The 24,470-nt window shown below is 31.3% G+C and overlaps 5 protein-coding genes across 9 annotated transcripts in view; 3 read left to right on the top strand and 2 right to left on the bottom strand.

Annotated features, from left to right (window-relative positions):
- LOC122573799 (serine/arginine repetitive matrix protein 2) overlaps positions 1-14,098 on the bottom strand; it is a 131,137-nt gene extending 117,039 nt beyond the window's left edge. The window contains exons 1-2 of one of the 5 annotated variants that reach the window (XM_043740655.1): positions 13,903-14,098; positions 13,596-13,793 (exon numbers count right to left, since the gene is read on the bottom strand). The gene's annotated coding sequence lies outside the window, so the exon portion shown is untranslated. Of the gene's footprint in view, positions 1-9,117; positions 9,136-13,595; positions 13,794-13,902 lie in introns of those variants that run through there. The other 4 variants (XM_043740654.1, XM_043740661.1, XM_043740656.1 and 1 more) reach the window with 4 other exon arrangements.
- LOC122573802 (venom acid phosphatase Acph-1-like) lies at positions 6,921-10,173 on the top strand. The gene is made up of 7 exons (XM_043740669.1): positions 6,921-7,105; positions 7,331-7,438; positions 8,012-8,277; positions 8,394-8,550; positions 8,631-8,754; positions 8,842-9,056; positions 9,138-10,173. The coding sequence occupies exons 1-7, from the start codon at positions 7,016-7,018 to the stop codon at positions 9,423-9,425; spliced, it is 1,248 nt and encodes a 415-aa protein (XP_043596604.1). The 5' UTR covers positions 6,921-7,015; the 3' UTR covers positions 9,426-10,173.
- Positions 14,099-14,775: 677 nt separating the features above from the next.
- On the top strand, positions 14,776-18,317 carry LOC122573448 (AMME syndrome candidate gene 1 protein homolog). The gene is made up of 4 exons (XM_043739812.1): positions 14,776-15,086; positions 15,660-15,770; positions 15,843-16,048; positions 16,186-18,317. The coding sequence occupies exons 1-4, from the start codon at positions 14,878-14,880 to the stop codon at positions 16,350-16,352; spliced, it is 693 nt and encodes a 230-aa protein (XP_043595747.1). The 5' UTR covers positions 14,776-14,877; the 3' UTR covers positions 16,353-18,317.
- Positions 18,318-19,627: 1,310 nt separating this feature from the next.
- On the top strand, positions 19,628-22,489 carry LOC122573447 (AMMECR1-like protein). The gene is made up of 4 exons (XM_043739811.1): positions 19,628-20,028; positions 20,590-20,700; positions 20,765-20,970; positions 21,159-22,489. The coding sequence occupies exons 1-4, from the start codon at positions 19,817-19,819 to the stop codon at positions 21,323-21,325; spliced, it is 696 nt and encodes a 231-aa protein (XP_043595746.1). The 5' UTR covers positions 19,628-19,816; the 3' UTR covers positions 21,326-22,489.
- Positions 22,490-22,836: 347 nt separating this feature from the next.
- LOC122573449 lies at positions 22,837-24,114 on the bottom strand. The gene is made up of 5 exons (XM_043739813.1): positions 23,888-24,114; positions 23,580-23,751; positions 23,337-23,465; positions 23,045-23,263; positions 22,837-22,944 (listed from the first exon to the last, which is right to left on the bottom strand). The coding sequence occupies exons 1-5, from the start codon at positions 23,980-23,982 to the stop codon at positions 22,897-22,899; spliced, it is 663 nt and encodes a 220-aa protein (XP_043595748.1). The 5' UTR covers positions 23,983-24,114; the 3' UTR covers positions 22,837-22,896.
- Positions 24,115-24,470: the final 356 nt, after the last annotated feature.

Genomic DNA, 24,470 nt, shown 5'->3' with positions numbered 1-24,470 from the left:
ACTATGCTTCACAGTTCTAAGCTAGATTCGAGGATCCAGGAGTATCTCTGAGTAACCTTACGATTCTGAACTGGTACAGGTGGAGCCTAAGATCGGACACTACGATTATGAAGTAATTCAAGATAACACTCAGAGTCTCGATGTTTATAATTTACAGTTATACCGCAGTAGATCTTGCAGCAGCCTTAGAGTTCTACGAACACAGGATATTTTAGAGGCGAGTTTTGCGATCCTGGGTCAGGGATGTCATTGGTTCATGGTCTTCAGGAGAACTGGGGGCGAATCCTACAATCGCAGGATCACAGAGTTCATAGCCTTGTGACCTTGGTAAAATTCAAGGCGTGTCCCTCCATTTCGGAGTCAGGGGTTCGGTGTTTCACGATCTTAAAGTCGTCCAGGATGATTCTTACGATATCACGATCAAAAGTTTCCAGTACACGCGTTTGTAGTTAATAGGACAAACCACGTGTCATAAAGTACGAGTTCATGCGACCCTAAAGATCATCCGCTATGAAATTTGTATCATTTTATAGGATGTATGTTGGCACCTCGCAAAAGGATACATTTGATGTAATGAATTTTCCTATACATATTCACCCCAGTGCTTCCTATCTGATATGTGTTAATAAAAAAATGTTTCCGAGTACAAAATGTAGGATATCTCGTGTATTATAAGCTAAATATTATCCTGGTAGGTCACCCTATTATAAAAATATAAACTGTAAATCGACAAAATTTGAAGGATAAAGAATACTAGGGGAAGTGTGCTGGCATTATCGATATTCGAAGGACGGTGGTGTTACCTCAGTGCGCATTATGTGGGTTACTAGTCCAAGGTCTAACTTCGTTCGTGTCCTGGAACATAAGCTCGTTTGTATGCTGGGTAATTTACCCGAACTTCCGGTGACCTATATCATTCGCGTATATCTATCTTATCCCCAGATAAAAGTTACGAATACACTATTTTGTATCAGTTTTTCATACAAGTACGATAATGATTTTGATACGTATCTGTATATGGTCTTATAGTTTTAATCATTTATCACTCCCCGTGTCCCTTCAAGTACTACGTCCCTTTGTTTATCTGCGATGCTGATTACGTTTTATATTTTGATACTTTCTTATTGTCAACACATACAGATAATAAACGTAGTTTAAAATATTTCAATAATTATCACGCTTTTCTCTCCTTCGTTTAGATCTATCAGTAATTTCATTGTAATGCTTATGCTCGTATTACAGGTTTCGAAAAACTTTCTCCTTCGAAACGAATGAGAATTGTAGATGAAGAGATACTAAAAAAGGAAGGGAACGAAAATTGAAGAATTACATTAAGGATTCGGTGCCAAAGCGGTCGAATCAACTCGATCGATTTCCCGCAGATCTACTGTCGTTTCTACAGAAGGAAGTTGTTCCAGAACGTGCCTTCGCACCCTACGACGTCTGTCGATACGTTATTCAATTCCACAATATCGGATTTCTCTTCTCAGTCTGCAGTCAGGCTACAACGGCAACTGCAGTTGCAGTATCTAACAACGATGCAGTTCTATCGAGGTGTCCTTCCGCTCTTTTTCCCCGCGTTTCTACGTTTCGATATTTGACAAGCCAAACAGCGTACAAAAATATTTACAGAATCCATATTCTGCCAACCTAAATTGCAAAGAACATTAACGATCAACGATATAACAGCAATGTTACAACAAACTTGTAGTTCTCGTAAACTCACTCAAGCAAGATGTGTCTTGATATATCTGCATTGTAATCAGGTTAAACTATTTAATAAAGGCAAATGTATTTCTCGCTCAATATTACTTTGCTTATTAAAAATTATAATGCGTGAGTGATTGTGGATTATAAAAGCGACATACGTGGCTGTACATTCACGATAAGAGGCTCGCCTAATTTGTGACTCTGTTGCCTTGTAGTCTGCATCCATTATTAATTCTGTACGTAATAGTAGGAGTTTCTCCATGTATCTCATACAAACGATGAGCTTGTGTCTGTAGTCAGATTAAAATTCATGTACATGTACAATATATCCTTGAATGCAATTTCGGATATTAATGTGAACCTCGATGTGAACAATAGCGTTAAATATTGAAACGATCTAAGGATATTTCACTAGCCGTCAGACATATTATAAAATATTGATGAAACTGAGACTTCTGAATCGTAAGAATGGTATTAATTAATGAGCATTATTCGCAAAGCTATAAGTAACACGTCATTGTCTTTAATCACTCTATGAACTGATTCTATCGCTTACATATTATCTATCTTCAATCCTTAAACTATAGCAATGTAATCACACGATGAATATTTAAAAAAAAATTAAACTTATGAAATTTAAGTGATTTGTTAATACCGATCTGAAATAGTTGGAAGTGTGTAAACCATTTTCATGAAACAGAGCGTTGATATATGTCTACGTATTCAAATTGTTAATTAAAGGTAAATACTTTACTATCTTGATTACGCAGCATCATATTTTAACATGTAATTTTTAAAGTTAGAGTCAGAAGTGATAAAAGCGATTATCGTATTACGGCGAAGGCTGTTCAATTTTTACGACTGGAACATGATATATGTGGATTTTATGTTTCAAAGGATTGTAACATATTGCGTATCTGATATTTTAATAATTTTTTCTTCTGTTTTACTCACACTTTTGTACTTGTTCACAGATGCAAGCATGTTAGGTTAAGAATTGATACGTTTAAGATCCGGTTAAATTATACGTTCTCTTGCATGATTAAACAAACGTTAATATAATTCATTCCTTGTAATTACATAGCTCAGAGTATCCTTGAATCTTTGTAGAAAAAAAGCAAGTACAGAATTTGTATTTTAAAATTGCAACACACCGATACGAAAACAGATAATAAAAATGAATCAAGGGAAAATTAATTTCACGAAACAAACTGACTAAATCGTACGAAGAATTCAAACCATGCTTGCGTATCTGGCGTATGTAAGAATGTGATGATAGTTATACGGAAAGATCCGACTCAAGGTTACCATAGCCTTGAACATGGAATCGAATAGCCGATACATCGCGTCGGTCCAGAGATGCTTCGAAGGATAAAAAGTCCAGTCGTTGAAATGGATTTTCAAGAAGAAAAAAAAACGAACGCGACTAGAACGAATTGCGAAATAGAGAGAGAAAGAGAGGAAAAGAGAGAAGGCGTGAGAACCGGATAATATCGAACGTCAACTTGCAACGGATAGTTACAATCTAACGGAGCTTTTTGCATAACGTGACGCGATACACGATATCTCGAGATCAACAAACGTACAGAGTTAAGCAGCGATAGCTGTTTGAAATATGTATTTCCCAGATGAATGCTATATTTCATCAATTTCGCAGAACCACTCTTCGACGTAATGACGCGCGAAATTAAAACTGATTAAAATAAATAAAATCGATTCCCTATCTCTTGCCACCGTAATCGCGAAATTCAACTTATTTATAAATATATACGTCGCAAAAAAAAAAGAAAAAAAAACGGATATACCTCGCGTGAATGACCCGATTTTCAGAAGTGGATCTTATTAAGAATCGCATATTAAATTAAAGAAACCGAATCCGCTTATCACGTGACAAGTACTTATTTAAATCGTGCTATCCATTTCTTTTTATAAATTAAAAAGTGCATCATTAAAGTTCTTTACGGTACGTGTCGTTTAACTTATACCGCATAAAAGGTACCGAGAAACAAATACTATTAACCATCTATTCACGCCTGCGTTTTTATGAAGACTTCATAAATTTAGCAATAATCTTGCTACGTCAAGCTCGAGATACATAAAACCGGGCGAATGCATACACACGTGATTGCGAGAAGAAATACCGGTGAGTTCAGTTTTAATGCACATACCCGCGTCGTTATTTTCTTTACATAAAATTTTATGAAATCTTTTCACACAGTAAGGATTCTCTATGCAAAAAGAAACGAATGATGTCGACCCTCATGGCAGGGAAGATCTTTTTAAAAATTTATTAAGGATACAGCCCTCGGTTGTTAGACATTATGGTCTTTCAAGGTCAGGTTATCTCATTTTTTTCAACCCTTTAATATGCATGTCTGCAATAAAACAGAGATGTGTATCGGTAAATTTTATTCAGGACACGCCCACAACTTGTTTTATCTATGATGCATTATTGCGACAATTTTTCTTCGCCTACGTTCTCATGACGTGTATCATTGCGCATCAACACCGTAAGAACAGGTACGATATACTCTGCTTATGTGAAGAGCGATCCGTCATTGTTACTTGTTTCACGTTCTTCAAACGAATAAAATGAATAAACTACACGTTTGATGTTAAATCGTCATCCTCTATTAAACAGGAAATCCATCACAGCTATTTAGAATTTAGGAATAATGTTTTTCGATATTTAATATTGAAAATTGAACGATTTGAAACGAGATCTCCCATTGGAATTCTGAACGAAAGCATAATATTCGGTGATACGATAAGGTGTTACGGGATAAAAACAAAATGTTAACAAGTATATACAGTAAGGAATTATTTTAATGCGACGAAGATTTAAAAAAAGATGTAACCTATACCGCATCGTACTTGAACCGGGATCGACGATTTTCGATTAAATAAAGTTGAAGTGGAGTGTAAAATCCATCGTCCATAAATAGTTTATATCTTGTTTATAATCTTGTTATATTTTCTACAACGTTTCACGTAGAATGAAAGATGTCGAACGAGTTCTGTTTAAATTAAACTGCGGATAATTAATGTTTCCCTTCCGAATACACATATAATGTCAACTCACTGTTTTTGTCTGCTCTATCAGTGTATACGTGCAATATGACGGTGATTAAACAAAACTATTCATTAACAGAAGCCATTAAGAGGAAGTCGATATCATCTCGATGTACGTGAATCATAGTCTACATTTAAAAAAGTGATGGAAATTATTTGTATTTACGTATTTACGTATTTAGTAAAAATACGAATGTCGACTTTATAGAAATTGAGTTAACGTCTTTTACGGTACAATCGAATTATTTTCTTTGAGGTGTAGTATACATCGAATAAAGCTGCAACCTTCGTTTCCTTTTTTAACTCCTCGAAGCGAATTGTTTTATCATCGTATTATCGTTGAAATTTTTTGTGTACGGTTTGTCTACATACAGGTATAAACTAAGTTCTTGTATTCCCAGTATCAAATCGTAAAAGGAAAAACTAGATGGACAAGCGTGACGGAATTGCTAAACCAGAAATTCCGTGAGACGTCAGATGGCACTTAAATAAAGCGATATGACTAATCTATATAATTATTAATATCCATGTAAAATGAACAAATATACAACTACCGATGATCGTAATTCGTATGAGATTCCTTCCTTACATGTGTACCTGCATTAATGGTCATCTGTTAACAATCATTAATATTGATCGTCATGTATTGGTATTCAAACGTACAAAGTACGCAATAAACGTTTCAGGATTTTCTTCATCAAAGATAGTATAGAGATAGTATTAATTTTTCGATCTCTCTGTTCGGAAATAGTGTCTAAACTATCAAAGTTCTTAGAACAATTTGTATCTGCAATCGAATGTATGTATCTGTAACACTCAGATTGAGAATGCAATGAGACGAATAGCCAATGTACCAGCATCTGGAACTATGTTTCATTCAAATAGAGGTTATCGATAACAATCAAGTTGACTTATCCTTGATAAACTAGCGAGCACTTGTGGTGACTATTGAAGTCTTACGAAACTGCAACCTCTATATGATTACGAATGGTCATTTGTTTCTTTTTCAACACGGCTATAAACGTCTCAACATCTTGGCGAATTTATTAACGAAACACAAAACTGACTAGTTTTTCGACTAAAAAGTATTCATTTCAGGGATAAGTTTTATTCGTGTCCTTATTTTACATTTAGAGTGTCGTATAAGTACTTCAATTAGATACTGGAATTTTCTACAAGTAGTTAAATTTTTTTCTCGTAAATCCCAGATACTTTTGTTTACGTAAAAAGCTATTTCAACAGAAAATAAAAATAAATAAACTCGAATAGCAGGTAGAGGAAGATTCTTAGTACGATGTAGGAACTTTAATATCAAATTCTCAGGAAGAATAAATTAAATTAAGCAGGAAAGTGTTTCATAATCTTTATATGCATACTACTATATTAATAAATTATAATTAATTATGTAATATATTTCCCCTTTATGGATTACATTCTCCTTTTACAGGTTACTACGCGTAATTACGACAATGCGACAAATTACGAATCAATCAGCGTTTAGAGGTGTATTATATGCTTTATGTCCTTTACATAAAAATTTAATCTGGTTGAGTAACTTCCATTAAGATTGAATATATAAAGCTCATTTTCTAATTTTTCTGATGTATTATAGTATGAGTATTTACAACTCTGAGATGTATTAAGAAAGGTCTGCTACGTCTTAAAATACACTTAATTATTTACATATTCGAGAACGGATTGCCTAACACTAAATTTAATCTTTGCTTACTTTCTCCGCTCCTTTTTTAGAAGTTCCAATCTTAGATTAAGCAACAGGGAATAGTCGACGAAAGTACCAAAGTATAAGATTCGATTGCAAGAAACCACATGGTTATATAGGATACCTTCAAGGCAATCGAAAGTAATCTTTATTTAACGATGACATATAACTTTCTCGACGACATGATATTGAACTTTAGTCACCTAGACAAGGAGCAGTTCCCGCAGAAGACCCATTCTTTAAGTACTTGGCCTTCAAAGAGCACCACGATCGCGAGTTGGCAGCAGGAAAAGGATCAACGTAACGAGCAAAAACGGGGAACCCACGATAAAAATCAAGAGAACTGCAAACCTGTTCGCCTATGTTCCTTATCCACCCCCACCCAACTAGTTGTTTTAGTTAAGCACGAGCAAGAATATATACTTCTTCGTAGATCGTGCGGAGAAATTGTACATTCCGGACGTACCCGTCGTTCCTTGCATCGTTATCCAACCGGCGTTAACAGAATAAAACATGTTATTCGATTTTTTGGCGGTTCTTTTTAACTTTATTTTGTTCGTCACCATGGTCAACTGTAATTTGGATTTACAACTGTTACACGTGGTAAATAATCATTTCATTATCGAAAGATTTTGCAATCGTTTTATGATTTTACAACCGTATGCAAATAGTTGTGATCTTTCAAACGGATATAACCTCTTTTCCTAGATAACTTGAAGTGAAAGTGCGTAGTCATTTATCTAGTAATGTGTAAAATAGTCGGTGATTATTTTGAATTATTATTAGTGTAAAGTAATTTTAAATTAATGCCAAAATGTGTTTTTCAAGGTGTTTCGACACGGTGATAAGGTACCGCAGCGGGAGTATCAAAACTATCCTAACGATCCTTATCGCGACTACTCGTACCATCCAATGGGTGATGGAGATTTAACAAACGTAAGTAAAAAATTTATGTAATAATTAATAGTCAATGATAGAATAATTACAAGTCAATGTATATTATCTATAACGTAGTTCACAACTATAAATATCGATTATGATCTTATCCTTATACACTTCAATATAATCACATCTGGTAGATCTTTGTAACCTAGATACGAATCTAAATCTCATATACCATGTCAATACTAAGGTGTGGTTTAATAAAGTATTTTGCGAGTTCCAAGAAATCCTTGGAAGTGCGATCAAAGAATTTTGTCTTTGCAAGTGGATATTCACAACTTTGGACTAGCATGAGTCATTTCTCTCGCGTGTAATTTCATACTACATATTTTTCTACCATAGTAAGATGTAAAAATATTTGATTTTTAATCTTCTCAATTTTTAAATGGCGCACAGTAACTCTATAAGATCACGTTTTCTAAAATGTCTCTTCTAACGTCTCAACGTTATTTCCACACGACAGTAATAAAGAAAGTAATCACTATCTATTACGAAACAATTACGAAGTCATTAACGACACATACTGGCAACACAAACGATAATTGTTTCGTGAAACTATGTACACAGCGAGGCAAGCTGCGAGAATACAGGATTGGAACAATGCTCCGTGAACGTTACGATCAATATTTCGGGCCAGATTACTGGCCGGAGAAGATCTATGCCCAATCGACTCATATCCCAAGAACTCAGTTGTCTCTAGAGCTAGTTCTAGCTGGATTATTCCCACCCTCGGAGAAGCAAACCTGGAATCCGAATCTATCTTGGATTCCGGTATTCTCGTTCTTCGAGCCTTATGAGACTGACAATCTTCTATTTCCGCATCATTGCCCCAGGTAATTCTTTTCGTGTCTATCTTTATTATAAGATGCAAATTATTCGTGAAAAATAGGATCGTAAGAACACATATTTCAGTATAATAATTATGTATCTTTATCGTTTGTGATTCAAGGTACAGAGAAGAATACAGTAAATTCCTGCGACAAAGCAAAGCGCGGGATTTAATGAGCAAGTACAAACCTATAATGAATTATTTGACCCAGAGGACCGGGAAGGCCATCAACACGACATCCGCTGTTACTTATCTTTATAATTTGTTAAAAGAACAAGTGAAGTTACTTTCATACTGTACATGTATTGAATATGGATTTTTGAAAGGATCAGATAGTTGAAAAACATTGATTTGCAGGCATCTCAAAACCTGACTCTGCCAGAATGGACCAAGACAGTTTATCCTACTCCGATGAAGGAGATAATCGCGCTAGATTTTAGACTCAGATCATACACAAGAACGCTGAAACGTTTGAATGGAGGTACAAGGATACTAATTTTTTTTACGTGGAACATTGTTAATATCACGCGGAAGATACGTTAATCATGCTTGTACTTTCTTTTTACAGGTTTGTTAATACGTAAAATGGTAGAAGATATTAAGACGTACAAAGCGGGCAAATTAGAACCGTACGATAGGAAAGCGTTCCTTTTCTCAGCGCACGAAATGAACGTCGCCGCAGTTGCGAGAGCTTTGGAATTGGACGAACCCATTATTCCTGCATACGGTGCTACTCTCATTCTGGAAACGCTACGCGATAAGAAAGGGAATTATTACGTTCGGGTAAATATTTCGTCCATAAAATGCGGAATGTTACATTAAAAATATATTTATTAATAATTACTTTTATTACTTCGTTGCTAGGTTTTACACTGGACTGGAGTTTCCGAACAGCTTATGATCGAAACGATTCCTGGTTGCACAGAACTATGTCCCTTAGAAAACTTTTTTGCCATCGTAAAGGATGTGTTACCAAGCGACGATGAATATCATTGTCACCCTACTGAAAATATAAAAATGTCGAGCAATAGCGAACAAGTATATAACTCAGGCTCGAGTTTAGCTGTAGGAAAAACCTGGTATTACGTAATATCTCCTTTGTTCTTTACTATTTCAATTCTATGTAATACTATCGTTAATGTTTATCATTAATTTTACGAAGGTAAAGCAAGGATTGCAATAATATTGTTAGCGTTTGGAAAATGTTGATATGATATTTTGCGTCTTTGAATTGAGATAGCTAGTAAAAGTATTTGAATACTGCTAAGAAAGATTTATGTTTATATTAGTAGATTCTTTTAATATCAGTACCATAAGATGTTGTTATTAGAATAGTAATACTTATATGTAGATGCTCCATAAAGTATTAAATTAGACAATTGCAATATTGTTGTAATCTCTAGTCAGGATTATTAACACTACTGTCATATAGATATCTTTTCCTTCTTCATTAAGGTGTATTAAAAATTCTTGTTTATGTTGTTTGTATATAGCTATATATAAATATAAAACATTTAAAATTATATAGATACTTGAACATACATGAATGTCGGTAGTGTGTACTATTTGAAAATCGAAGTATTATATTTTAGAAAAAATACGTTTGATTCTCTAAAACGATTCTACATGTATAGATTAAAAATACATACATCCAAACAGATCACAGCAGTGCCAATATTCCCGTAAGTGAATAAAGAAGAGTATTTGGCAGACACGAAATGAGAGCAGATTCGATTTGCAAGTTGACGACTTGATTCTCCTATTTTCATCCAGGTTAAAAGTTCAAAAACCTTTATAGAGTAGATCTAGCGGAATATTTATCAGTTTAGATTGACATTTTCCGTGACTGTGATAATGTAATAATGATAGTGGAAATATAAGTCCTCGTTATTTGCATAAAGTGCGATTGATAAACGCTAAAATTAATAAAAACTACATTTCCTATTTTTTAACACTAGTTTTTCATGCTCAAATCAAAATGATCAAGAATTTTTATTGATGATACAATCTACTGTATTTTTATAACAAATTTGTAATTCCAATTATGTTAAATATGTTTATCTTTCTCAATACAACATAGAGATGATAATACTGCCTTGATTTACATTTGAAACGAAATTAATCAATGTATACCTCAATTATTGCAAATGCTTTGAGTATAGCTAAACGCATAATTCTGCAGAAGAGTCACTGGTTCATACAGTACACGTTGTACAATTCAGCTCAAACAGTAACACGCTTCAAGTGACCTGTGTATTAATTTACATAAAACAATCGGCACATGTATTCTTGTGATGCAATGTTCGCCGGTAAACTGAATCTGAAACTGAAGTGGTGTTGCTTTGGTTAATCTTTCGCATCAAGATTACAATTAGCCTCGAAGTCTCACGAAGAGGAGCAAAACGGATAAAATTGAGCTTACGATCGTTATACGAACTACATTTTTCGTTAATACATATAATTAAATCAAAATTAAAAAATATTTCTATCAGAATCTTATGGTAACTTTGAACTATTATATTATTATATATTAAAAGAAATTTATCATATACTACATTCAAGCATTTATACACTCAATGATATATTAGAAATGGTTAAGATATTGACAGAGTTTTATTAACGGAAATTTTTTAATTACTGATGAACAAAAAGCGAGTCTGAATGATCGATGCACATGCAACTGCAATATAGTAATACCTGTACGCCTTCTTGCGAAAGCTTTACAGTGACTAAGAAATATTTCGACGTTCAGCAGCACGAACTAGCTTGCAAATGGATTGGAACGCTGCAAATACTCTGCAGCTTTGTTAAAGGCGCGCTGAAGTATCATTTGTTCTCTCATATTTATTACTAAAAACATATCCTGGATAATTAATAGAATTCATATTTCATTCCTTATCAATAGTTCCCATTTCAATTATGTATTAGACTCTCCTAATCGTTACAAAGATCATTAAATTCTCATTACAGCAAAAAATTAATATTCATCTTATTTTAGCAAACGATAAATGGCTATAGGATATTACGCGTAAGTGTAGTAAACAAGATACTTGATAATAGTTTTAAAATTACTAGTCACCGTCATTATCTTATTTTGCATATTTTCATCAGAAATACGTAAACGTAAAAAACCGTGCCAAACCAAAAAATTCAAAGTGATTCTTTACCGTAACTTTAAACAGGAAAGATTGGAGTTAAGTTGGGACTGGGTTGTGTGATGATATTCTACACAATTCAATATTTTATAGATGAAATCTTACAGATGTAATCTATAGGAATTAATCGCGAACGATTGAAGGAAAATCACACAGAGTTCAACGATGCATATAATTTTGCATAAAAACAAATGTATGATAATTATAGGCAAGGCAAGACGTGTGGGATTTCTTGGACGATATCGCAAATAGTGACTCCTCAAGGCTAGGATTTCCCAATAAGCATGTAATTATTTAAAAGACAAACGAAGATAACCGCGGTTGACGTGTCAGTATCTTGAAGAAATTCCCGAACTGCATTGCGTAAATTCCGACCTTCCATACCATCATAGTGTCATTTATCTGATATCGTTGTAATTTCTCGAGAGCTTTAAATCATACCTTTTTTAATAGAATAAGATCTTCGTTGGAATATAACTTACATATCCGCAGAATTTTATAGCAAAATTTTTCTTTTATGTATTACAACTTATTTCTCTAGATTTCGCAATGAATTCGTCCTTGCACTATGAAGGTAGAGGATAATTCTATGACTTAAAGCGCAAGTATGACCATTTTAATGTAACGAAATAAAGAAAAAATAACTAAAAGCACTTTTGACACCATTTCTTTATAGAAGAACGATCACTGTTTCCTTCGGACAAATGGCGAAAAATTTCTCGCGTTAAGAATAAGGTGAAATCAAGTGCTGTGTAGGTACAAGAAAAGAAGAATGTAGACAATCATTGGAAAGAATGCTGCAGGAAGAGCATTGTTCAAGCTTTATGATGTGTACATAATCGCACGCGTACATTTTTACAACTTTTCTTAACGTTTACTTCAATTATACGTAGGAATGCGATTTTTCTTACGCGCAAGAACTACTTACACGACGATTGCATCACGCGCAACCTTTAATTCTTTTTAATTGTTTTATAATCTTTATTCTCGATATAATGAATTTATTCTGAGACGCAAATATATTAAAAATTTAAATAATGCTTAAATGCTATTTTAAACGTAAATTGATCTTCACATTAATATATAAAAAGAATCTTTTATTTAAAAAAATATTTGAGATTAAAAAATATAATATAGGGCAAACACTTTTTCAAGCAAAATGTGATTCGTCTATCCACAATCGATTTGAGTAGGTTACTGGCCGAACTTTTGTTTGGTAGCCTAAATGGTAAAACCGCGTCCGTGGGATGCATACAAGTGCATTATCAACACCAACAGTAACTACATTAAACTAGCAAATGCATTTTGTGTGTCTAAGTGAAATAGCTTGTCGTTGTTAATTTATGGCTGGGCCTCATATCATGTGGAAAACCTACCACAAAAATCAATCTACTACCAAAAATGAGGATTATATTTTCATAAATACATCATCAATTTCTCATCGATATTCCTTTATGATCTTTGTGCTATATGTGAATCGACCTGCCACTAAAATGTCGAATCGATTACAGCTGTCTCATCACTGTAATTAACTCGACGTTGCTTAAGGTGCGCTTCGACCGTGCATCAACGCCACAAAAGCGTGGATAATTTGCGGAGCGTAAATTGGAACGTACGATGGCGATGTCAGCGATGCCTATTTCAGTTATAAATATCTTGGAATGAATCGTGATGCGTTTCCGGAAAGTAAATGAGAATAGGTAAAAGGATATTCTTTCAAATTAATAATTGTAAGAAGCAGTCACGGGAGCGTAAAATAAATCAAACAATCGAAAGATTTCAGTCGAAACGCCGATAGCGATTTTTTCTAATTAAATTCGAAAAGAAACAAAATTTTCTTAAGTTGCCCAATGGCGTTTGCGCTTTCGAATTTTCCATTCATTGAATATCCGTGCGAGGTTTCGTATCTATTTGAAATAATCTAACTCTAGCACCGCGTAAAGATTGCGTAAATGTGAGTCACTTTCAGATGTTCAAAGTATTATGACACATTTTATATAACGTGTTCACGTTTAAACTGTACATAGCTAATACAAACATGGTATGTCATATACATATATATACGTGTTCAAGAGACAAGATTGGAAATGACCATCGGCGAGCGAGATTCGAATAATGTAACGCGACACATACATGCGTGAAATAAATATAGAAAGAAAATCCTTACCCATTTTTACTACACTAACATCCTCGAACGATTCTGTAGTTTCTCCGCAACTTCTTGAATGTATTCTACTTTTCATCCAGGTTTTCCGTTTTTCTTTGTACTCAAATGAATGATGACAATACATCAACTTAAAAATTGGCTATAAATAGTGAATTCAATACCACATTATTTTCTTTTCTTCACGTTTTCACGTTTCTCCTTAACCAACAAATTAAGATTACGATTTATGTTTATGTGTATCACTACACTTAATACTAGATACAATCAAAGATCAATTCTCAATTCTGTGACTCAATGCTTTGTTTACCTCAAAAGTGTACTTCCGTAGATAAAAATGAAAATTGTAATTTCACTAGACACTCGGCACAAATTTTACAACCGTTACGCGATAAACTATGAGTATACAATGTTAGCTGTCACAAAAAATATAGCCACTTAGCAATATACCGGACAACTACAAGCATGCACATGTTGCCAGGTTGAATCTGCTGTCACGCCTTGAGCTTCTCCGATGCATCGTGAGCAGGTGCCAGGTAAGGGGTTAGAAAAGTCGGTGCCCTCGGCATAGTTTCTTCTTCAAGCAATTGTATTCACACATGTCTCTCAAGTGCTTTTCGTGTTGTCAAAACGAACGATACTTTAACTATCGTGTACCGTTTCATTATACAAAACAGAACAAAATTTATATAACATTATGAAATAAAATTTCTCGTTAATAATACAAACATGTATATACATGTATATGAAGAATAAACAATTATCTGTTATTGAAATCAAATTATGATTATATATCGATTATTTTTGCATACAGTATAATTATGTAATAATCTTCTATTTATACACTCCAATAAAATTACGATGATGATGTATTAAATTTTTCGTTTGAAATTTACAACCTCCATTGTACAGCACAACAGAAGATTCGAATATGATTGTTTAAACATACTTATTATCGTAAAGCGTTTCGTTTGTTGCGTGCCGTGTCCATCTTTTTCTTATTCGACCGATTTGTTTTACTTTTAAGTTATTACTTCTCACATGTATATCGGCGATAAAAGTAACCGCTAATACTACCGCCAATTTTCAAATTTCACCGTTCGATGCCGCGCTTTCACAAAATGGCAGATAATGAAACAGCTGTTTCCACGAGTATGAGGACATCTAACGGAACGCGCGCGCGATCGTGCCCTCAACAGCAGGAGAGAAGAATGGAAGTCGTGTAGGTCGAGGGCCGATCGTATCTGCAGTAGTAGCGACCGTTCAAGGAATCGACTAAGAAAACATGGCTGCAGGTTGTTGTGGAACGAAAAAGCAAAAGCTGAACAATTCGTCGAGTGTTCCTTGTAACGGTTCGATATTACAAAATGGTATACAAATAAGAAACAGTGTAATAGTAAAGCCTGAGATGGGCTTCTTTTGCTTCGATGTTCTTTATTGCCAATTACATCAACTCGACCCTCCAAAACCGCCCAACTTTAGCAACGAAGCATTGTAAGTAATAATATTTACTGTCATTGTCTTTACTTTTTTAAATTTTCTATTCTTTCTTTCATATTACCGTCTCTTTCTCTTATATAGCTATCTTTGTCTTATATGCCTGCGTATCAGCTGCTCTCTCTTTTCTGTTCAAATGTTGTGTTCGTGTACCTTCGCCTTCCTTGAGTTTCTTTGTTACAATGTTGATGCATCCAAACAACGAAATACGAGTCCAATCATAAGAATTTATCGCCTACGAAAAGTTCAATGTTGGTTTTCACTTTCAGAATATATTATTTATTATTTGTTTATATTCATAATACTATTTACATAAAAATAAAAATCATTTATTGCGTATATGTATGTATATGTATCTATAGGATCTTTTGTAAAAACTTAAATTATTTTCTACTTATTTATTACTTTTTCTGTTTATTATTATACAAAAACAAGTTTTTATCTTGCAAAGAAAATATATTTTCTTAGATTATCAACTTAATCCATATAACCATGATATATTTTGCCTAAAAATATCCTTATTTATAAATAATATAAAACATATATTTGTATGCATTGTGTATTTTATAGCCCATTATTTGTAACATGGACTATCGGAAAAGATATGAGGTTAAGAGGTTGCATTGGAACATTTAATGCAATGCAGTTACATGCTGGACTTAGAGAATATGCAACAACTAGGTAAAATTTTATATTTTTATTTTATATAAAATATTGCTTTATATTTTTAAAAATATGTGAAACTTTTTGAAGTGCATTCAAAGATTCACGCTTTAATCCTATCACACGGGATGAACTACCGCGTTTACATGTAAGTGTTTCAATTCTGAGACATTTTGAAGATGGTGTTGATTATTTAGACTGGGAAGTAGGTGTCCATGGAATTCGTATAGAATTCCATAATGAGAAGGGTAATAAACGAACTGCTACCTATTTACCTGATGTTGCAACAGAACAAGGTTTGTAATTTACTTATATTTCATTACCTTTGGTAAATACTTTTATCACAGACTATAATTCTATATTATACTATACAATATAAAATTCTATGCTGCAAACATTAGATATTTTGAAAAGCATAGTTTATTGTGTTTAGGATGGGACCAGATACAAACAATAGATTCGTTGCTGCATAAAGGTGGTTACAAAGGATTGGTCACTCCAGATATTAGACGTAGTGTGAAATTAACAAGATATCAGAGCGAGAAGGTTACCGTAAGCTATCAAGATTATATGACACATTGGCATAGCCGAAGATGCTAGCAGCTGGCTTGGGGTCCTAGTCAAGGACCCCAATTGCCACCAAATTCTGTTGCAGTTCATTATAACGCTAATACATCTCACACCTCCCATCTACTATACAATAACACTCAATACAATTCTTATATGGCCAGTCAAGAACATGGATTAGTAATGACACAACGTAATCATCCGGCATTCATTCATCCTCTTCCAATACCCCCTATTTCTCCCGTTATGTTACCTATATGGGATTATTCATCATTTTGGTGGGATCAAACAAGTTCATCTTATCCTCCATCACATTCTCATCTTCATCTTCCACCCCGTGTTCATCGTTTGTCACCACAAGAAACTGTTGATCGTGGAATTCGTAAACGAAAATGACATTGGAGGCGATTATTGTTTGCAATCTTTCATTGTTTAAAATGGTGCCTACTGTACTTTGTATGTTTCTGCATACACAGTTTCCCCCTTATGATATCACATGGTCCTCCTTGAGGACAATAGCATTTTATGTATGATGGCACTGTCTTTTTTCGTTATCTCAGATGACGTAATTAATATCATTATTTATCTAATAATTGGTATAATCTTAAACTATATACGCATATACGACAAGTGCATTAACTTTTAACTTTAATATTTATAGTCATTGATAAAACTATATGTCAAATATTCAGATTTTAAAACATATATTATATAATTGCCTATTCTCATGTATTTTAATGCGTTCATAAGTTAAACAACACGATTCAGTTCATAGAATAAATATTTTAAGATTAAGAAATAGATTATACATAATGTGCAATTAGCTTTGCCATCATACTTATTGTGTCCATTTGTATTTATGTCTGCAGTATACGAGTGATATGAATAACTTTATAGCACAGTGATGCTGCCTGCAATTCACTGCCTGCTTCACAAGGTTTAATGTACAAATTCACGCGAAAATGTTTCTATTATCCGTATATTATAAAAAATATAGAATATCATTTTTAGATAAATACATAAGTGAAGATTGAAAAACATTAGATTTTCTATTGATAATATTTCTTCTAACGATGTTCTATTAATTCATACATAGTATATAGTTATTATATTCTGCATAACTTTTGTATTATTATTTATCAAAAGTTATCGGAAATTCAGATAGATGGTTAAATTAATATAAATTAAATAATTGTCTAAAACTATATGTTACATTCTCTTAAATTAATCATATGCAAAGAAAGTTACAAACTTCCTTATCGTTGTTTTCTCATGACTGTGTCATGAATAATATATATGTAAGTACTAATTTTTAACTTACTAATTTAAATTTCATTGTATTGATGGCATACATAAATTTTGCTTTAATATGTGCAAATGCTTACATTAATGCACTGAAATTTTTAAAAGTGAAAGCTTTTAATAACGTCTAATTTTCTATTAACAATATGGACTTTTATATTTTTATTTCTTTTTTTTTATACCATTGATACATTGAAATTTAATAATTCTAGTTATATTATAGTCCAGCGTATTATTACAGCAAAGGATCATGCTACTGAATACATAAATATGTAATTCTTTATGAATAATCATAACTAAGATTAGTCATAATCTACTAAATTAATAGTAGATACTTATTTGAAAATTATTAATTTTACGAAATTTAGATAATACTCCTAAAAAAATAGCAATGTAACAAAAATGATAGAATGGGACCTCTACTGTAAATAAGCAATGGACTGCATTATGACTATTAAAATGCGTTAATAATAGTTGTATTATAGTTGTAGATGAAAATGTGACGATCTCATTGTGATTTTAATATTCTGTGACTCATAAAACACAAATAGAGTTGCTATTGCTTTCTGTAACATACTTATCTTATTACTTTGTTTTTGTTGAAACAACTTATTATTATATCATGTTAAAATGATTCGATGAAACAAATATTTGGTAACTTTGAGGTACAGTAAAATGTGTTCTTCCACGTGTTGATATTTTCACTTTTTTTATTTACTAACCTTCACTTAACTATACACTGCCAAGTTATTAATTGCTGCTTTTATTATTATATATACATATCAAAGCCCTTGTTAACAAGTGGAGCAAAACTGGATTTTGTTAATTATAATTTAATAATTATTTTAATTAAAATATATAATATACTTGGGTTATCTTGGTATAAGCATTTGTTTGGTATAGTTTTATTATTCATTGTTTATATATATACACATATACTCAGCATTTTGTGATGTCTAATTAACTGCCATTTATATATTTAAATAATGTCCGGTATTTGAAAATTAATTGCATATGCTCGATTTGTGACAATAGAACATTTCAAGTCCTTAATTAAAAATAAAGTATTCAGAGTGAATAAATTTAATATTTTAAGTTTAAAGTTTATAACAACAATTAGTAATGAAATAAAAGAGATTAACACGTTTAAGGGACGAAAACATTATGAAGTAAATATACATCTTTTTATATTTATGTTGAATTAATGTTTTTACATTGATGTAGAATAATATAAAACATACATTATTATATAAGAGATATAACTTTGTTGTTTTTATGCACATAATAAATTTTTCATGTACAAGTAATTGAAATCATTTTTCTCTTAAAATTGATTTGGATAATAAAGTTAAGTGGTAATATACATTATATAATTACAAGAGTACTTGCAATTACAATTAAAAAGATTTAATATTTTATGCTGTTGCTCACTTAAAAGGAGCATATTATTCTATGACTTCAAATGTATTTTAATGGACAAAATATGTATTGTGCCTAATGGAGAGGATTTCTGTTAAATAATTTATACATAATATGTATCTACATGGATTCATAAAAAATGAAAAGTCCACAATTGAATGAATATAAAGAAAAGTTCTAATAATTTATTATATAATTGGAACAAATGAATAAAAATTTTATATTATCAAATTTGATTACACTATTGTAATTGTTGTTATTAATATCCCTATTCTGTTATATACATACTTAGTTTGTATAATATATAGTGCTACAACATTTTATATTCTTTAACTGCTCAAAATTGTTTGAAATTATGTATTATGATTAAATTTATGGCTACGAAACAATTAGTACACTTATGTATGTATTTAAAAGAAGGATAACATTCATTAGGAGTGTACTCCATATTTAATGATAAAATAAGTTTCGTTCAATTAATGCATAAATGTACTTATTAATTATATTTAAATATCCAAAATATATAAATTGATGGTTATTCATGTATTTTTGAAATTTTAACTAAAACAATAATATGCATCCTGGTATTACAAAAACATTCAGTAGAAAAATAGCGGGCAATGAAACAGCTGTTTTTTTTGCGTGATGAGACATCTAGCGGAACGCGTTGAACATAATCTGATGTGCAATAGCAACAGCAACAGCAGCGAATGAGTAAGATGCATGATACGGAACCGATCGCATCTATCGTACTTAGAAGAGTTAACTAAGAAACCATGGCAGCTGGTTGTTGTGGAACGAAAAAGCAAAAGTTGAATGATTCTACAAGTATACCACGTAATAATACTGTGAGTTTACAAAATGGTATCCGTATACGGAACTCTATAATAGTTCAGCCTGAGATGGGCTTTTATTGTTTCGATGTCCTTTACTGCCAACTGCACCAACTTGACCCACCAAAACCACCCAACTTCAGTAACGAAGCTTTGTGAGTATTTGTTATTGATATCATTCCCATTTAGCTATTTTCTTGTTTGTTATTTTTAATAGTTCAATCTTTCATGATCTTAAATTTGAAAATACGTTTCTTCTAATATGATATTTTTGATATTTTATTTATGTTTTATCTTCTGATTGTCTCATTACATGTATTTACATTTCGTGTTTATAGCTGTATTTGAAGGTTATAAATTTTATTTTATGAATATGATATTGCAAATATGTCTTAAATATTGTTGACACGATCTTTGTATTCAAATAGTTTTTATTCAATCGAAAATAAGAAAACTCATTGAACATATTTTATTTTTATTATTTTATGACTTATAAAATACTTGAAAATGTTCGGTAAAAGTAGATATAAGTAGTAACTATGTAGATAAAATTACATCCATAAATATTTGAATTAGGATTTTTGAAAGATTTGTGCTTTTTGGTTTCATATCATTTTGCAATTTCAGTTAGGTGAGAATTTTGTATTCAAATTTTAATATATTTTATCAAAATTAATATTAATATATTAATATTTATTAATATTTTTATATTAAAGCCCTTTATTTGTAACATGGACCACGGGTAAAGATATGAGATTAAGGGGTTGTATTGGTACATTTAATGCAATGCAGTTGCATGCTGGATTAAGGGAATATGCTGCTACTAGGTAATATTTTATATTAAATATAATACCAATATAAAAACATTTTCTATATGTGTATTTTTTGTAGTGCTTTCAAGGATTCACGGTTTAATCCCATAACATTAGAAGAACTTCCACGATTACATGTAAGTGTTTCTATACTCCGACATTTCGAAGATGGAGCAGATTATCTAGACTGGATAATAGGAGTTCATGGAATTCGTATAGAATTTCGTAATGAAAAAGGCAATAAACGAACTGCTACATATTTGCCAGATGTAGCAATAGAGCAAGGTTTGTATTTTCATTTTGTAAATTTGAATTTGTATCCTTAAGAGAAATTTGTAAATAATTGTTCTATAATAAGAAGCAACATATATTAATAAATTAATAGCTTATTTAATGATTAAATTATGTTTAAGTTATGGTTATGTGTAAAGGTACTTGTAGAATTTTGTAAAGTTAGAATTTTACTGATTTAGGATGGAGCCAAATTGAAACAATAGACTCTTTGCTACATAAAGGAGGCTATAAAGGATTAGTTACTCCTGATATTAGACGTAGTCTGAAGTTAACTCGATACCAGAGTGAGAAAGTGACTGTGAGTTATCAAGATTATTTGACACATTGGCAAGGTCGAAGATGCTAACAACTGCCCCGGGGTTCTCTCAAAGGACCCCCCATTTATCATATATTATCTGGCAACATTTGTTATCTAAATACAGATACATTTAATTGTTGTCTACAATATATTAATTATCAATGCAATAATATAATAGCCAGTCAACAAGCATTCATTATAATAGAAGTTAATTATTTTTCATGTACACAATTGTGTTCAATATCTATTAATTTTATCTTATCCTTACATAATCGTCTTTCATTTCTATATATGTATGTAAAACTTTTTTATTTATCATTATATCATAATCATTATCACAAATGTCTTCCTGTAAAAGCTATGGAATATATAAATATATATATATATATAATATTTCCAATGGTGCCTATTATGTAGTATATATTTTGTTTCACACGTATTCATAACGTCATCATAAGAAAATATGTTTGTTAACAAAGATAATAGAATCCTGAGTATGATGGCCTTATTCTTTCTAAATCATTATTTACAAAATACTAAATGTAATAAAAATAATATTACATGTTCAAGCTAAATATAGTTGGAAATCTTTTCCAGACTGTTCTACATTTAATATAAATATATTTTCATTTAGCTCATATAAAATATTGTTTATTTCATTTTTTGTCCATAATATGTCTCTTTTATTGTGACATTTCTTAATTAATAGATGAAAAATAAATGTACTTAATGTGTTTACTCTTGCCATCATACTAACATGTGCATTTATGATTGTAGTCCAAAAAATTGTGATATTCAAACGAAATTAATATATTTCACTATTAGTAATATACTTGAGAGAGTAAACATGGATGTGTGGTATGTATAATTGTAAGCATTAATAGCTTTTTTTAAACATTAAATATTAAATATTAAATTAAAAATAAGGAATTGTTAAATATAATACTGAAAATTTTTTGGAATTAATATTTTATATTACTTTTTTATATAGAAATATATATAATATCGTGTAAATATAAGTGTATTTTTACTTATACAGATATAAATTTATTCAAGCACAAAAATCGTTCATGTCTATTGTTACAGAAATTTGTTGTTTGAATACTGAAATAAAATGTAAAGTTGTGCTCTATAATTAATGAAACTATAATATACTTTTTATAATACACAAAATGTTATAATGTTCCAAATAAAATTTTAACAAATATCATATTTTATAACATAGCCATTTTTTAAAACTATTCTTTAATTGATGAAATTATTCAGGATAATTAGCTGAATCTGTTCATTGCCCAAGATTTATAATACGATCACATATTTTTTCTAAACTTATGAAATTATTTTTTTAAGACGTTACATTTAGATAAAGACAATTCATGTTTAAGGTCATACTATAATTACAATGCACATGTAATTGATTTATAGAAATGGATAATCAATAATAGACTTGTAATATATACAGTCTAATTTAATATTTAAATAAATAATTAAATTTTACTAAAATTTGTTATACATTTTCTAAATGAATAAGTTTTATAAAATTATTCAATACACACTGATTAATTATACAAATTAATTTATTGTTCTTAATGTTTTACTATATAATACATTTAGTATCATTAAGGAAGTGAGTTTGTATTTGACAATTTAGGATCCATGCCTGTATTCTGTATAAAATATAAGAACAAATATGTAAATATGTTATGTACATACAGACAAATGCATACATATATTAACATACACTAAGTAATATGTATATAACTATACCTTTCTATTTTCTAGGTATTTATGAATCTTTAACATAGTATTTGTTATGTTTTTCATTGATGTCATTTGCGAGTAGGTCACCGTACTAGTTACAACCATATTACAGAGGAATAAAAATGATACGATTCTAGCCTGAGGTCTGACAACGCTCCACCAGAATTTCAGAAGTTCTTTTACTTCATATATATATGGAATTCTATATCCTATACTTCCAGCAATCTATAACAAATTGTCTACATATAAAAGGTCGATTAATTTTAGTATAAAAAATAAAGGAATACAAAAATTTTACCGCAAGATTTATTGTTGGAGCTACTATTAAGGAATATAGTAATGCATTACCCTCAAGGTATGCAGATGCTTTCAATTCTTGACATGCCATACATTTAGGTCGAAATAATAGCAGATCTTCTGTAATAAACTGAAAATAACAATTGTTACTTTGTTATGTATTATTATTATTATTATAAATTAATTAATTGCTATTCTTTTCTATTGTAAGAAGATTTAATGATTTTTATATATTTTAACATACAGATTTATGACAAGAATACGCAGCAAGTGCTGATCCTGTTGATATAAATATCATAGTAAATTTCCAACCATGATGACGTAATTTTAGTTGTTGTCTAAACATTGAATTAATTATTGCCCCGTTAATACAAGCCATCCCTCCTATTATAAGATCTCCATATTTTAAAGCCCAACTTGAAAAAGTGATACGATATTATTATAATATTTGTATTGCAAATAATGAATTAAATTGAACAAACTTATTAATGTTATATCTTTACAATGTTAACAAAAAATGTATGAATTATGTGACAAAATAAGATTACATACACTTCACGTTGCGGTTTCCATTTATTAATTAACTTGAACCGATCTTGGATAATCTGGGAATTACTTAATTGATGGTTTGAGGACAATGTTATCATTTTTCAATTTCTTAGATCTTATTCTAAACGTCTACCTACACTTTCCCCTTAACACCGTGTAATATATTGTATATATTTTTAACGTGTGATAAGAGGAGTTTTATTGTATCAACATTACCTACTCGACATATAATAGAGTACATATATAGAATACATATAATGTGAATCTTTCTACAGATTATGGTTTTATTCTTCACCGTAAGATGTCACTATTCGAAGCCTTTTCAGCTTGCGACACATACTGGAAGTTTATACAGGTGCAATTACAAACTTTGAACATACCGTCGATATTTAAATAACTTTTATTATTAATATTAAAATAATACATTCTCTGAAATGAATCTCTTCCTCATTGTAATAAAAATATCGTCCTAAGTATCCGATATGAATATTTCCGAAAATTATATGTATATGTCCGCCGGTGCACTCGTAGGGGTTGCTTTCACGGGGGAGTGTGTCACGAGACGACCTGACGTCACGTATGATGC

Source organism: Bombus pyrosoma, linkage group LG12 (assembly GCF_014825855.1).
Source record: "Bombus pyrosoma isolate SC7728 linkage group LG12, ASM1482585v1, whole genome shotgun sequence".
Lineage (NCBI taxonomy): Eukaryota > Metazoa > Arthropoda > Insecta > Hymenoptera > Apidae > Bombus > Bombus pyrosoma.
The sequence above is the reverse complement of the archived record's forward strand: the minus strand, read 5'-3'. Positions and strand labels throughout refer to the sequence as shown.